The 14,931-nt window shown below is 47.8% G+C and overlaps 1 protein-coding gene across 3 annotated transcripts in view; it reads left to right on the forward strand.

Annotated features, from left to right (window-relative positions):
* The window catches only part of LOC145349516 (dedicator of cytokinesis protein 9-like), a 305,922-nt gene that overhangs the window by 244,564 nt on the left and 46,427 nt on the right, over window positions 1–14,931 (forward strand). For all 3 annotated transcript variants that reach the window (XM_080198064.1, XM_080198065.1, XM_080198063.1), the window contains exons 39-44: window positions 2,240–2,355; window positions 2,927–3,064; window positions 3,406–3,588; window positions 7,327–7,440; window positions 10,121–10,336; window positions 12,402–12,459. In XM_080198064.1, the coding sequence (XP_080054190.1) occupies window positions 2,240–2,355; window positions 2,927–3,064; window positions 3,406–3,588; window positions 7,327–7,440; window positions 10,121–10,336; window positions 12,402–12,459 (825 nt within the window). The remainder of the gene's footprint in view (window positions 1–2,239; window positions 2,356–2,926; window positions 3,065–3,405; window positions 3,589–7,326; window positions 7,441–10,120; window positions 10,337–12,401; window positions 12,460–14,931) is intronic.

Raw genomic sequence — 14,931 nt, forward strand, 5'->3', positions numbered from 1 at the left:
AAGTTCCATTCTCTGTAAATATCCCTGCAAACCCTGATCTCCCAGTAGCCACAGGGCTCATGGACAGCAGTTCAGAGTTATGGACCATCAGGCAAACAATTTCTTCTTTGGTTCTGATAAACATTGAGAATGTCTGTCATCCAAACTGCTCGCAAGGAGTTGGGATTCCTGTAGGAGAGTTGGGAATTAGCCCAGGAGAGTTGAGAAGAGTCACGTGCTGGAATTTTACCGGCACACCTTCCCCAGAATCGGGCGGGCGAGGCTCACAGAACGGAATTCTCTGTTGGCCTCAGGCGTAATTTTATGAGCCTCGGGTGGGCGAGGTGGTAAAATTCTGGCAACAGTGTCACTAATGGGGAAAATAATACAGATTGCAATAATTCCCATTGCAGCTAGCTTACACTTTTCACCTCTCGGTTTGGGAACCTCTGATCTGGATTATTTCATGCGAGCCTTTTTATTATAATATACATATTTATGTAGTTTGGTAGCTCAGAATTCTCACTGAAAAGGGAGGCATTTTCTTTCCTTGTTCCCATCAGGATAAACACAAGAATGCCAAATTTCAAATAGTTTATACATCAGGAGAAAAGGGTGCTGATTGGTTAGCAAGTCGACTGTGATTGGCTTAGCTGTCGCCATGGAAAAAGCAGCGGGGAACTTTGAACTCCCAGGATAATTCAGAAAAGGCACCAGATGAAATAACTCCTCCAAGGCTGGTGTCCCTTCACCAAATTCAGACATTCCTGAGTATAAATCCAGAGTGTCAGTAACCCTGACATTCCACATTATGTAGACAAGCAAGAGACCCTGATAGGCCAACCTATTAGTGCCTTAATCAGGGAGCTCATATTCTAAGAAGTCCACCTCATTAAAATCAATACACAAGACTTGAACATATTCCTTTTGTTTGCAGAGGATGCGTTGCTGCGTATATGTGCCGCTTCTGAGCAACTGTAAATTTATTTCCTGTTGTATAAATTGCGGCGATTCTTTGAAATTTGAAATTTTGTGTTTGTCCTGATGAATGCAAGATGAAAAACTTTGGCAACATATCTCTCTTATTTGCAATAACATACACAAGCTGATAGTGAAGGAGTGCTTGAGGGGTCGGTCCTTTTCAAGGGAATGTTTACTTCTCAGGTAAATGGCCTTTATTTGTGCAATGATTCAGATGTGGACAGGGTGGGAGTTTTGAACTTTTTTTTAATATTGAAGGAAATTGGAAATAATATTGATTGTATTCCAGTGTTTAACATCCTTTATTTTCTGCTGAAGACTCTGAATCATGCTGATGCTGAGAGATTGATGGATGTTTGTTAGATTATTGTAGTAAGGGTTTTGGAATTAAGTAGTGGAGTTGAGGCACAAATCCATCCTGATTTATTGAATGGCAAAGCAGGCTTGAAGGACTGAAACCAAAAAAGAAAATGCTGGAAAATCTCAGCGGGTCTGGCAGCATCCGTCAGGAGAGAAAAGAGCTGACGTTTCAAGTCCAGGCGACCCCTTGTCAAAGCTGAAAGGCAGAGATAGTGGGAGATATTTATACTGCAAGATGAGGGAATGAAAGATGAGCTATACCCATAGAAACAAGGGGAAAGGCTGCTAATGGCAGCCCGTAGAGAGAATGGCCAAATGATGTGGGAGTAGGGAGAGATGGGTGGGAAGAGGTAAAATTGAGGGACTGAATGGCCTCTTCCTGGTCTGTGTAAATGTTTACCTCCGTTAGTTAGCGTTTGTACGTTGGAGGCCAAACAAACCTCATTGTTGGGTGGCACAGTGGTTAGCGCTACTGCCTCACAGCACCAGGGACCCATGCTCATTTCCCAGCTTGGGCCACTGTCTGTGTGGAGTCTGCACGTTCTCCCTGTGTCTGCGTGGGTTTCCTCCGGGTGCTCTGGTTTCCTCCCAGAGTCCAAAGATGTGTGGGTTAGATGGATTGGCCATGCTAAATTCTCTTCTAGAGTCAGGGGGACTAGCAGGGTAAATACGTTGACCTCGGACAGGATTTTCCAGTTTTGGGGCAAGTGTAGCTGGAAAAGTCCTGCCCAATACCCGTAAGATGGCAGTGATACCTCTCCTGAGTGTTTTGGGTTTAGTATAGAAAGTAAAGCTCCGTCAAATCAGCACCAGTCTCGTTCAGAGTTATGATCTGGTTACTTCATTTGAAGGTGATGTGTTTCACTTGGGCCGGCTGTATTGCTCCTGTGGTAACAGCAACCCCACTGTCTTTACTCAGGCTACGCCCACTCTGATGCTGACGTCCTTCATCAGTCACTGGTCGAGGCCAACATCGCGACGGAAGTGTGTCTGACTGTTCTGGATATGATGGCATTGTTCACTCATGTATTTAAGGTATGGTTATTCCAATGGCATTAACGTCAGTGTGTTCATTCGGAATACTCCTGTGCACTTTCTGCTGTCCCCAGCTAACAACACAGGTCCCCAATCTACCAGGTTCACGCTTACTCTCAACACAGTTTAGGTTTTAAGTTTATTTAGTAGTGTCACAAGTAGGTTTACATTCACACTGCAATGAAGTTACTGTGAAAATCCCTGAGTCGCCACAGTCCAGCATCTGTTCGGGTACACTGAGGGAGAATTTAGTACGGTCAGTGCACCCAGTTGATCTTTCCCTGCACCCAAGCTATGACTGTAACACCACATTCTGCACTCTCTCGGTTCCTTCTCTATGAACAGTATTCTTTTGTCCATACAGCGCACTAGAAACAATACTTCTCACTGTATGCTAATACATGTGATGATAATAGATCAAATCAAATCAAATTAAATAACCAGCACGACTTCTGGACTATGGGAGGAAACCCACGCAGACACGGGGAGTATGCGCAAACTCTACACACACAGTGATCCAAGTTGAGGGTCTGATCCCAGGCTGATAGATCCGATCTGTTTCCCTCTGCAGAGTCAGCTGCTTGCCGACAATGGACACAACCCACTGATGAAGAAAGTGTTCAATGTTCTCCTCTGCTTTGTCCAAATCAATCAGTCGGAGATGGCCCTGAAGTACGTGTTTGCCGCTCTGAGGAACCTCGTCTACAAGGTAACTGAATGACTTTAATCGGGCAGTTGAGGTGGGCCTGTTAGGATATGAACTCTCTGATTAATAGCCCAACCAGGGAACCTCTTGCTCTGTATTTAACCAGGAGTGTCAGTTCCTCTGGGACTCCTAGAGTAGGCTGCGAACTGAAAGCTCTCTGTATGCTGTTGCCAGACTTGTAAATAAAGGGATTTTGGTGAAGGGACTTCTGCTTCCGAGGGCATATCACTCCGTTTGAATGTTTTCCTCCTCCCCTCTCGATAGAATGCATTTGCCGCTTGTGGTTCTCTGACTGCGCCGGTGTTTTCTCAAGCAACCCGCCTCTCAGCTATTTTATTTTTCAGTTTCCATCCACCTTCTTCGAGGGCCGGGCTGACATGTGTGCCACAATGTGCTACGAAATTTTGAAGTGCTGTAACTCTAAACTGAGCACGATCCGGGGCGACGCATCTACGCTCCTCTACTTCTTAATGAGGAACAACTTTGAGTGGACGCGGAGGAAATCCTTCGTGAGGACTCACCTGCAGGTCAGTGCTTCGGAAAAAATTTGCCTGGAAGGCCAAGGGTGGCACAGTGGTTCTCACTGCGCCAGGAACCTGGCCTGTGTGGAGTTTACATGTTCTCCCCGTGTCTGCATGGGTTTTCTCCGGAGGCTCCTGTTTCCTCCAGATAGACAAGGGGATTAAGGGTTATGGGGAGAGGGTGGGAAAGTGGAACTGATCCACTTCAGATCAGCCATGATCTTATTGAATGGCGGGGCAGGCTCGAAGGGCTAGATGGCCTACTCCTGCTCCTAGTTCTTATGTTCTCCCACAATTCAAAGATCTACGGGTTAGGTGGATTGACCATGCTAAATTGCCCCTTTGTGTTGGGGGGATTGACAGGTTAAATACGTGAGGTTACAAGGATAAGGCCGAGGTGGAACTATTGTCAATCCAGGCCCAATGGGCAGAATGGCCTCTTTCTGCACTGTTGGGATTCTATGATTGGATGAAAGGGTGGTGGGAGCACGCCCAGAGGTAACTTTCAAACCGAAATTGGATAAACAATTGGAGGAGAAAGGGTGTGAGGGGTAGGGGCAAAGAGCTGGAGGAGTGGGACTAATTGGATCGCTGTTCTAAAGAGACAGCACCAGTTTGATGGGCTGAATGGCCTCCCCCGTGCTATACTCTTTTGTGGACATTTGAATCTTTTATCATTACCAGTGGATTAAGGGGATTGCATTGTCATTCTTGAGTTAGGAAATGCTGCAAGAACGATGGCCGGTTATTGGAAAGTTGAATGCTTATCCCATCACAATCATGTGACATTACGTTTTGTCAAAGTTTTTTTTAAGTTTATTTATTAGTGCCGCAAATAAGGCTTACATTAACATTGCAATGAAGTTACTGTGAAAACCCCCCTGTCCGGCGCCCGTTCGGGTCAATGTACCGAACCAGCACGTCTTTCAGACTGTGGGAGGAAACCCACACAGGCACGGGGAGAACATGCAGACGCCACACAGACAGTGACCTAAGCCGGGAATCGAACCTGGGTCCTTGGCACTGTGAGACAGCAGTGCTAACCACTGTGCCAATGGGTTCTGGGGTGGTGGGGGGGGGTTTAAAAAAATTCCAGGTGACGTTGTTTAGTTGCTAACGTATTAGCCAGTGAGAGAGTTTCTTATAATCTCGAAAGAAACTTACTGATTCCAAAAGGCCCTGTTTTGAAAGGTTTTTCTTTAATTGTTGATATGCACTTTTTAAATTGCCCTTTCCGTGCCAACTACGCCCTCTCGCTCACTCTGTATCGGTGCGTCTCACACTCTGGTATCATGCAGAGTGATGTGGCCAAGATTCACTCCAGTAATTTTCCCAAGAGTTGAATTTAAGCCAAGTGGACGTGAGACTCTCACACAGGTGGGGGGTGGGGTGGTGGTGGTGGGGGGGGTGACATCTCCGTGGTGGTAGAATATGTGTCATCTTAGCAGGAAGCGACACAAGAACCCTCGCTCTCTTGTCAGTAAACGCTGAGGGTAAACATGGGCTGGCAAGAGCTGTGTCGTTGCAAAATGGAAATAGCCCAGGTTATTTCGTCTCGTTTCGTTTGCCGTCTGTGACTGTGATGCAATGTTTAAAAAAAGAATTAAGGTACACTGTGTTTAATTTTGGAAAGAACATTAGAGAGGCTGGGTGGTGAACACACTGTTCTTTCATCTTGTGACCTCGGCTGACGGCCAAGTCAAGCTCTTGGGAAGGAGACAGCTTTGGAAAGACTGCAGCAGGGACCCCCCGCAGAGTCACATTGGCTGCGTGTTGACCGTCTGAGACACCGCAAGATCAATGGAAACTGAATGGGGAGGCGCGAGCAGTTTGGCCGATGGGGCTCTGAATAAAAGGTCTTCCTCTATTCATTTGTGGGACATGGGTAGCGTTTATTGCCCGTCCCTAGTTGTCCTGAGAGGACAGTTGCGAGTCAACCACGTTGCTGTGGTTCTGGAGTCACGTGTAGGCCAGACCAGGCAGGGACGGCAGATTTCCTTCCCTAAAGAACATCAGTAAACCAGAATGGATTTTTCCGACAATGGTTTCATGGCCAATAGTAGATTTTTAATTCCAGATTCTTTTTATTGAATTGAAATTCTACCATCCAGCAGCACGATTCGAATCCTGGCTCCCCGTAACATGAGCCGAATTTCTGGATTAACCGTCCAGTGATGATACCACGAGGCTGTCGCCTGCCCCTAACGGCAAACGTTTCCGAAAAGAGAGAGTCATGTTGCCGAATCTTTTCATCTTGCACTCATCAGGACAAACACAAGAATGCCAAATTTCAAACAGTCTCAACAATCTAAACTGTAGGAGAGAAGGCTGCTGATTGGTTGGCAAGTTGGTTTTGATTGGCTGGCTCATTGCCATGGAGAAAGACACAGGGAATGACAGGCTTCCCGGGATCCCGGCTGAATCAAATAAAGGTCCAAAACTTGCACAGAATCCAGTCTGCAAATCAGAGGAAGTTGCTTCTGCAATAACAATTCCGATCAGATCACTTGGACTGAACATAGCAAAAACCCAACTCAGAGATCACTGACTAACCATTTAATTTGATTTGCTTTATTATTGTCACATGTATTAATATACAGTGAAAAGTATTGTTTCTTGCGTGCTATACAAAGCATGCTATTCATAGAGAAGGAAACGGGAGAGTGTAGAATGTAGTATTACAGTCACAGTGAGGGTGTAGAGAAAGATCAGCTTAATGCAAGTTAGGTCCATTCAAAAGTCTGACAGCAACAGGGAAGAAGCTATTCTTGAGTTGGTTGGTGCTGACCTCAGACATTTGTATGTGGAAGAGAGAATGTCCTGGGTGCGTGGAGTCCTTAATTATACTGGCTGCTTTGCCGAGGCAGCGGGGAGGGTAGACAGAGTCAATGGATGTGAAAAGAGCTGACATTTCGAGTCCAGATACTCCTTTGTCAAAGGGTCATCTGGACTCAAAACGTCAACTCTTTTCTCTCCTTACAGATGCTGCCAGGCCTGCTGAGATTTTCCAGCATTTCCCCTTTGGGCACAGAAAGTACTCTGGGTGGGGACTTCAATGTCCATCACCAAGTGTGGCTCGGTCGCACCACCGCAGACTGACCTGGTCGAGTCGTACAGCTAGAAGGCAGACAGAAAACGTTTATTTATTTGTGTCACAAGTAGACTCACATTACCACCGCAAGGAAGTTACTGTGAAAATCTCCTAGTTGCCACGCTCCGGCACCTGTTTGGGTACGCTGAGGGAGAATTTAGCATGGGTAATGCACCTCACCAGACTGTGGGAGGAAACCCAGGCAGACATGGGGAGAACATGCAAACTCCACAGAGACAGCGACCCAAGCTGGGAATCAGACCCAGGCAGCAGTGCTAACCACTGTGTCACCATGTGTGCATTCTGTAAATTAACAACTGAACAGGAAAAGGATTTACGACTACCTGACGCGGGATCCGATTATCAATAACGTCCGGATGATAATAGTATTTCTTTTAGTGATTTTGATTGGGGGATGGATATTGACCCGGGGAAAACTCACCTTTGTTGATAGAGAGTTAGAGGGAAGCTCAGTGAAGGGACGCAGCTGGAAGCAGGAGAAGGAGATCCTGATCTGTGGGAGAAAGAGGATGGGGGTTGGCATGTGAAGCAAAACAACAGCATGGATCCTGTGGGCAGAATGGCCTATTTCAGTGGAATAAGAGTGGCTGATTTTGTGTTGAGAATTCAAGTGATCTTATTGCTTTCTGCAGGTGATCATTGCTGTGAGTCAGTTAATAGCGGATGTGGTTGGAATCGGAGGGACCAGATTCCAGCAGTCTCTGGCTATTATCAACAATTGTGCCAATTGTGACAGAGCTGTAAAGGTGAGCGATTTACCATTACTGATCCATGAATTTTTCGATTTGATTTATTATTGTCACATGTATACAGTGAAAAGCATTGTTTCTGGCACGCTATACAGACAAAGCATACCGTTCATAGAGAAGGAAAGGAGAGAGTGCGGAATGTAGTGTTACACTCAGTGCTAGGGTGTAGAGAAAGATCAACTTAGCACGAGGTAGGTCCATTCAGAAGTCTGACGGCAGCAGGGAAGAAGCTGTTCCTGAGTCGTTTGGTACGTGACCTCAGACTTTTGTATCTTTTTCCCGATGGAAGAGAGAATGTCCGGGGCGCGTGATGATGATCAGGGGCTGTGGCACGGTGCGTGGCATCCCTGCCTCTGGGTCAGTAATGTCGGATGCCCAAAATGTTGATAATGCAGCCAAAACAGATTGATTTCAAGCTGTGAATCCCTCTGCCACATGCCAGTGGCAGGTGGTAAGAGGGGCAGGGATCAGCACTGAGGCTTTTGGCTGCCAACCAGGGTAAACCATCTATCCTCACCTCCCTGGTGAATCCTGAGATTCAGGAAACCTTTTAGCTTTAGTTTAGTTTAGTTTTGTGAGTCTCTTGGTTACTTTCCAATGGCATCGGGTGGCTTCCTATAGCCCGCTCACCATTGGTGAGGTTTGATCCCCAGACGGGAGTCCTCACTGCCCCCTCATCCATCCCAGCAGAAACTCACTGCAGCAAGACTCTCAGAATCGAGAATCAGGGAGAATTGTGAGACTTTCACATCCTCCTTCCTTCCTTCTCTGCCACTCGCTGCTCCCACTGCAACCCCCATCCCGCTCCCACCCACACACCCACCCCATCCCTAATCCCTGACATCAAACAAAACCCAGGGGTGCTGAGGTCAGACCAGACAGAAGGAGAGAGTCACTGAGTTTACAGCATGGAAACAGGCCCTTTGGCCCAAATTGTCCACACCACCCTTTTTTTTTTAAACCATTAAGCTCATCCCAATTGCTTACATTTGGCCTATATCGCTCTATACCCATCATACCCATGTAACTGTCTAAATGCTTTTTTAAAAGACAAAATTGTACCTGCCTTGACTACTACCTCTGACAGCTCGTTCCAGACACTCATCACCCTCTGTGTGAAAAAATTGCCCCTCTGGACCCTTTTGTATCTCTTCCCTCTCACCTTAAACCTATGCCCTCTACTTTAGACTCCCCTACCTTTGGGTAAAGATATTGACTATCGAGCTGATCTATATTTTATATATATTGGTAGGACTCTGAATAGTGTGGATGAACAGAGGGATCTAGGTGTATGCGTACATAGATCCCTGAAAGTTGGGAATCAAGTAGATAGGGTTGTTAGGAAGGCATACGGTGTCTTGGCGTTTATTGGTAGGGGGATTGAATTTAGGAGCCGCAGCGTCATGTTGCAACTGTACAAAACTCTGGTGCGGCCGCACTTGGAGTATTGTGTGCAGTTCTGGTCCCCACATTATAGGAAGGATGTGGAGGCTTTGGAGAGGGTGCAGAGGAGGTTGACCAGGATGTTGCCTGGTATGGAGGGGAGGTCCTATGTGGGCCGAAGGGCCTGTTCTGCGCTGTAATGTTCTATGTTCTATGCTCCTCATCCCTGCAAATTCTTCCAATATTTATCCAATTCTCTTTTGAAAACCTCAACTGTCTCTATCACACTCAGGGGACAGTGAGAGTGATCTTATTGAGGTCTCTATAAGATCACCCCTTAGCCTCTACGCTCCAGAGGAAAAAGTCCCAGTCTACCCAGCCTCTCCTTCCAACTCAAACCATCAAGTCCCAGTAGCATCCCAGTAAATCTTTTCTGCACTCTTTCTAGTTTAATAATATCCTTTATAAAATAGATAAACAGAACTGCACACAGTAATTCCAAGTGTGGCCTTACCAATGTCTTGTACAACTTCTACAAGACATCCCAACTCCTGTATTCAGTGTTCTGACCAATGAAACCAAGCATGCCGAATGCCTTCTTCACCACTCTGTCCACCTGTGACTCCACTTTCTAGGAGCTATCAACATGTAACACTAGGTCTCTTTGTTCTCTAACAAAGAGATAGAGAGAGATAGTGGCCAAAGCAGCAAGAGAAGGAGACAAGGGCCAAGACAGAGAGAGAGAGATAGAGAGAGACAGAGTCCAAGACTGAGAGAGAAGACCAAGATTGTTGGAAAGTGGGAGAAGCACAGGAGCTAGCCAGAGAGGACCAACACGTTGTAAGCGGGGTTGACCTAGTAAATTCAGCTGATTGTATCTGCTCGGTGTCTGCACTGCCACCTGTGGGTGCTAACAGTAAGAAGTCTCACAACACTAGATTAAAGTCCAACAGGCTTATTTGGTAGCAAAAGCCACTAGCTTTCGGGCCTCTGACCCTTTGTACAGGTGAGTGGAGAGTTCTGATCAGAACGTGTTGGACTTTAACCTAGTGTTGTGAGACTTCTGACTCTGTTTACCCCAGTCCAACGCCGGCATCTCCACATCGCTGCTATCGGTGCCAGCCAGTGACGGAGTCCTGCACACGGTTAAAGTGCAGCTCCGTTACCGCTGGCCATCACCGACCCGGTGTGCCGGATTCCTGCTCCGCTGAGCGGTGAGGAGTGGGGAATCGGAGGGTTTAGCGAGTGGCCTGTAAGTGTGACTCAGCAGGTTCACCTGTCTCTTTGATCGCAGGCGACGGGGTTCCCTTCCGAGGTGAAAGATTTGACAAAGCGCATTCGGACGGTGCTCATGGCCACGGCTCAGATGAAAGAGCACGAGAACGATCCGGAAATGCTGGTGGACCTTCAGTACAGTTTGGCAAAGTCCTACGCCAGCACCCCGGAGCTGCGGAAGACCTGGCTGGACAGCATGGCTAAAATCCACGTCAAGAATGGAGATCTCTCCGAGGTAATTTTAACCAAACTACCGTTCTCTTGTCCGCAGCTCCGCTCACAGTCTCAGGGTTTCCCGCGACAACCAATGAAGTACCCTTGAACCGACGCAAATGCGGAAAGTTCGGCCGCCGGATTGTGCACAGCAAGATCCCACAAAGCGATCCGTGACCATCGCTGAAAAAATATCAACGAGCTGTTGATCAGCAACTGGATAAACGTTGATCGAGATGCTGGCGAAATCTCCCCTACCCTCCTTCAGGGTGGCAGCCTCGGGATCTTTAGCTTCCCCCACCAGAGGGCAGACCTGATCTCGGTTGACGGTGTCATCTGAAAGCTGGCACCTCTGACAGTGCGGCACTCCCTCGGTGCTGCCCTGGAGAGCCATCTTGCTGCATCACTCCCTCGTGTTCCTGGAGTGGGACTGGAACCCACAACCTTCTGTGAGTGTTACCCTCCGTCCTGGCTGGCAGCGTGGATCAAGAATGTGCCAATCAATCCTCCCGGCATCGAAAGGGACTTTCTCCTTCGTGAGAGTTGACTGGTTCTCGATGCTGACTCGCTAAATGAGGCGGTGTCAGCGAGGAGTTTAAACTCAGACTAATTTGGCCTTCTGAGGGATGAGGGAGTGCGGTTAAGTTGATAGACTGGGAAAAGCTGGGAGTTTGCCCCTTAGAGAAATGAAGATTTGAGAGATTTTCTGAGAGGATAGATGGAGAAAAATCGTTGCCAGGATTGAGAGAAGAGGACACAGAGTTCGGTAACTGACAAAAAAAACTAAAAACAATATTAGGGATTAGTTATTTTACTCGGAGACTGGTTAGGATCTGGAATGCACTGCCTGAGTGCGCTGGAGATAGTTGAGGTTTTCAAAAAGGGAGTTGGACAAATATCGGAAGAATTTGCAGGGATAGGGCAGGGAAGAGAGACCAGCTGAGTCACTTCTGAAGGGAGCCAGCACGAGATTGTGGGGCCAAATGGCCTCGTTTTGTGCTGTAATGATTCTGTGATACATTGAGCTCTCTAGCTAATGACGGATGCACTGGAGGGGGTGCAGAGGAGATTCACCAGGATGCTGCCTGGGATGGAGTGTCTCAGTTATAAAGAGAGGTTGGGTAGGCTTTTTGTTTGGAGCAGAGAAGATTGAGGGGGTGACCTGATGGAGGTGTACAGGATTATGAGGGACATGGGCAGAGTGGTTAGGGAGCAGCTGTTCCCTGTAGTTGAAGGGTCAGTCACGTGGGGACGCAGGTCCAAGGTGAGGGGGTGGGAGGTTTAGGGAGGATCTGAGGAGAAACCTTTTTACCCAGAGGGTGGTGAGGGTCTGGAATGCGCTGCCTGGGGGGTGGGGAGGCGGGATGCCTCACATCCTTTAAGAAATATGAGGGTGAGCACTTGGCACGTCACAACATTCAGGGCTGTGGGCCAAGTGCTCACAGGTGGGATTGAGTGACAGGCCAAGTGTGTCAGTACAGACTCGATGGGCCAAAGGGCTTTTCTGCCCTCTGATTTTGTGACTGGAGATGAAGTGGTGCCTAATATCAGGAACACATCAGCTCAATCCCTGAGTTAAATCTTTCCACTGAATTAAAGTTTAGTTATTAGTCACAAGTAAGGCTTACGTTAACACCGCAACGAAGTCACTGTGAAATTCCCCTGGTCGCCACAGTCCGACATCTGTTCGGGTCAGTGCACCTAATCAGCATCTTATTCAGAATATGGGAGGAAATCAGAGCACCCGGAGGAAACCCACGCAGATATGGGGAGAATGTGCAGACTCCACGCAGACAGTGACCCAAGCCAGGACTCGAACCCAGGTCCTTGGCACTGTGAGGCAGCAGCGTTAACCACTGTGCCACCGTGTGTGTGTGTGTGTGTGTGTGTGTGTGTGTGTGTGTGTGTGTGTGTGTGTGTGTGGAAATGTGATCTTTGATGTGTTTGGCCTTGTTATTGCCTGGGACCGACTGCCAACTAACATCTCACTTCTAATGAGTGATTTTCTCGTTATTCTCCCGGCTGTACATTTCCCAAGCTGTCACTGGAATTCCTGTCTGATACTTGCTCTTTTCTTCTTCCTTCAGGCGGCCATGTGCTACGTCCACGTAGCTGCCCTCGTCACTGAGTATCTGAAAAGGAAAGGTAAGGTTCACACAAGCTTCTGTCCAAAGGGTCTGGTGGGTCAATTAATGGTTGGTGTCTCATTCAGAGAGGAGCAGAAAGAAAGCATTTATATAGCGCCTTTCCTGACCACAGGAGCTTCCAAAACGCCTTACAGCCAATGAAGTACTTTGGAAGTTCAGTCGTTGGTGAAATGTAGGGAACGTTTGGGAGGAGCTTTGGAAACAGTGTTGGACAAAGCACGCTTCCAAAACTGCCTAAATAGGGAGCTTTTGTCTGGTGATGTGGTTTGATGGATAGATAGTTGCCTACCCAGCTTTTCTTGGGAATATTGCCGCGGGAGCGCCTGAGAGGACAGACCAGGCCTCATTGGAAGTTGGCACCTCCACCAGCGTGGCACCCCCTCAGCGCTGCACTGGGAGTGTCAGCCTGGATACTGCGCTCAAGTGGCAGCTGAACCCCCTGGTATTTTGCCTTCGAGGCAGGGAATGTGCTGTCTCTTGAACTACGACCAACCCTTTGGCTTCTCGAGGATTGGTTAAGTGTTGAGTGCAGCGGAATCTGAGGGAGGAAACCGGCCTGAGACCAGAGTCTCTCTCTCGCGCACACACACACACTGTCGCACACTCACACTGTCGCGCGCACACACACACTCTTCTGGCTGTACATTTCCCAAGATGTCACTGAAATTCCTGGAGGGAACCCATGCAGACACGGGGAGAGTGTGTTAAATTCCACACACACAGTAGAACCAAGCCGGGAATCGAACCCGGGTCCCTAACGCTGTGAGGCAGCAGCGCTAACCACTGTGCCACCGTGCCGATTTATTCCCAACCATGATTAGGGAGATGACAGAGCTTTTGTGTCACCAGAATCCAGAATTAGCCCCAGCTCATGATTGAGAAGCGTGAGGTCCTGGCAGCTGGAGGAATTTTAAATTCAAATAATTACTAAGTGGGGAGTAAGTAATAATAATGATTCATCGTGACTGTGAAAGACCTGGGTTGGCTCACTAATGTCCCAGATCCGCAGCAATGTGATTAACTGCCCTCGGAAATGGTTGGGCAAACCGTTCTTGTGTGTCCGAAATTGTGACTGTACCAACACCAAGACATGAATGGTTCAAGAAGGCAGCTCAGCATCACCTTCTCAAAGGCAGAAGGATGGGTAATAAACACTGGCCTAGCCAGCAAAGTACACATCCCGAGAGTTAAGAGAGGAAAAAAAAAATTTTCAACTGCACTCTCAGCGAAACAATTTTCACTTTCCACTTTGTCTGAACCTGTGAGCTGTACTTGAGCTAACTTGCCTTTGTGTCTTGTATCCAGCCAGATATTCCTGACTAATCCCTTACACCTGCTGAACCCCCTTAATTTAAATCGTGGAATCCCTACAGCGCAGAAGGAGGCCATTCGGCCCATCGAGCCTGCACCGACCACAATCCCACCCAGGCCCCCACGTATTGACCCTATTGGTCCTCCTGACACTAAGGGGCAACTCAGCATGGCCAATCCACCTAACCCACACATCTTTGTATTTTCACCCTGCTTCCTGCAGTAAGATTTTGGTAATTATTTTACTCAGCAGTTGCCCCACACGCGCGCGCACACCCCCCCCCCCCCACACACACACACACTCGGCCCCCCCCCCCACACAACACACACACCCACCCACACCCACCGCCCCCCCCCCCCCCCCCACACACCCCAACACACACACACACACACACACATTGATTGGACTTTTTCAGTTAAACACCAGTTTGTCTGCCTGAGGATTGCACAATTCAGATAACTTTCCCACTGTGAGTAAATGTAAACCGGTCAGCCTCATCTATCACTGAGAGAAGCGATGTGACTGTGGTAGGGAGCAGTTTGTGGTGTAGCACACCCTCCCTTCTGATAGATTAAAATTATCTGTGCTGATGATGTATTTCTCTGAAATTTCTGAAACGACACAAGCTGTGGAACTGGTACTGAGACCGTTTTTGTACAAACTTTTAAATCTCCTCTTGAATTGATTGTATCCCACGAGCAATGTTGGTAAATTGAGCGATTTCATTGGCCAACAATATCCTGTTGACTCTGTTGAACCAGAAAGGAGGCCACTTGGCCCATCAAATCTGCACTGACTCTCCGAAAGAGTATCTCACCAAGGCCTCCCCCTAACCCCACGCATTTAGCACGGCCAATCCACCTAACTCGCACGTTTTTGGGACTGTGGGAGGAAACTGGAGCACCCGGAGGAAACCCACATGGATTAAGCAGATGACAGAGTTTTTATGTCACAATAACCCGGAATTCACCCAGCCCAATGATCCAGACACATGAGTTCACAGCAGCTGGAGGAGTTTTAAATTTAATCAATTAACAAGCCTGAAGTAGATAGTGATAATTGTCATTCACCAGGTTGGTTCACTAAGGGCGAACATGCAAACTCCACACAGTCACTCAAGGCCGGAATTGAACCCAGGTCCCTGGCACTGTGAGGCCA

The sequence above is a fragment of the Carcharhinus amblyrhynchos genome, chromosome 10 (assembly GCF_965287045.1).
Source record: "Carcharhinus amblyrhynchos chromosome 10, sCarAmb.v2.hapA, whole genome shotgun sequence".
In the NCBI taxonomy this organism is placed as follows: Eukaryota; Metazoa; Chordata; class Chondrichthyes; order Carcharhiniformes; family Carcharhinidae; genus Carcharhinus; species Carcharhinus amblyrhynchos.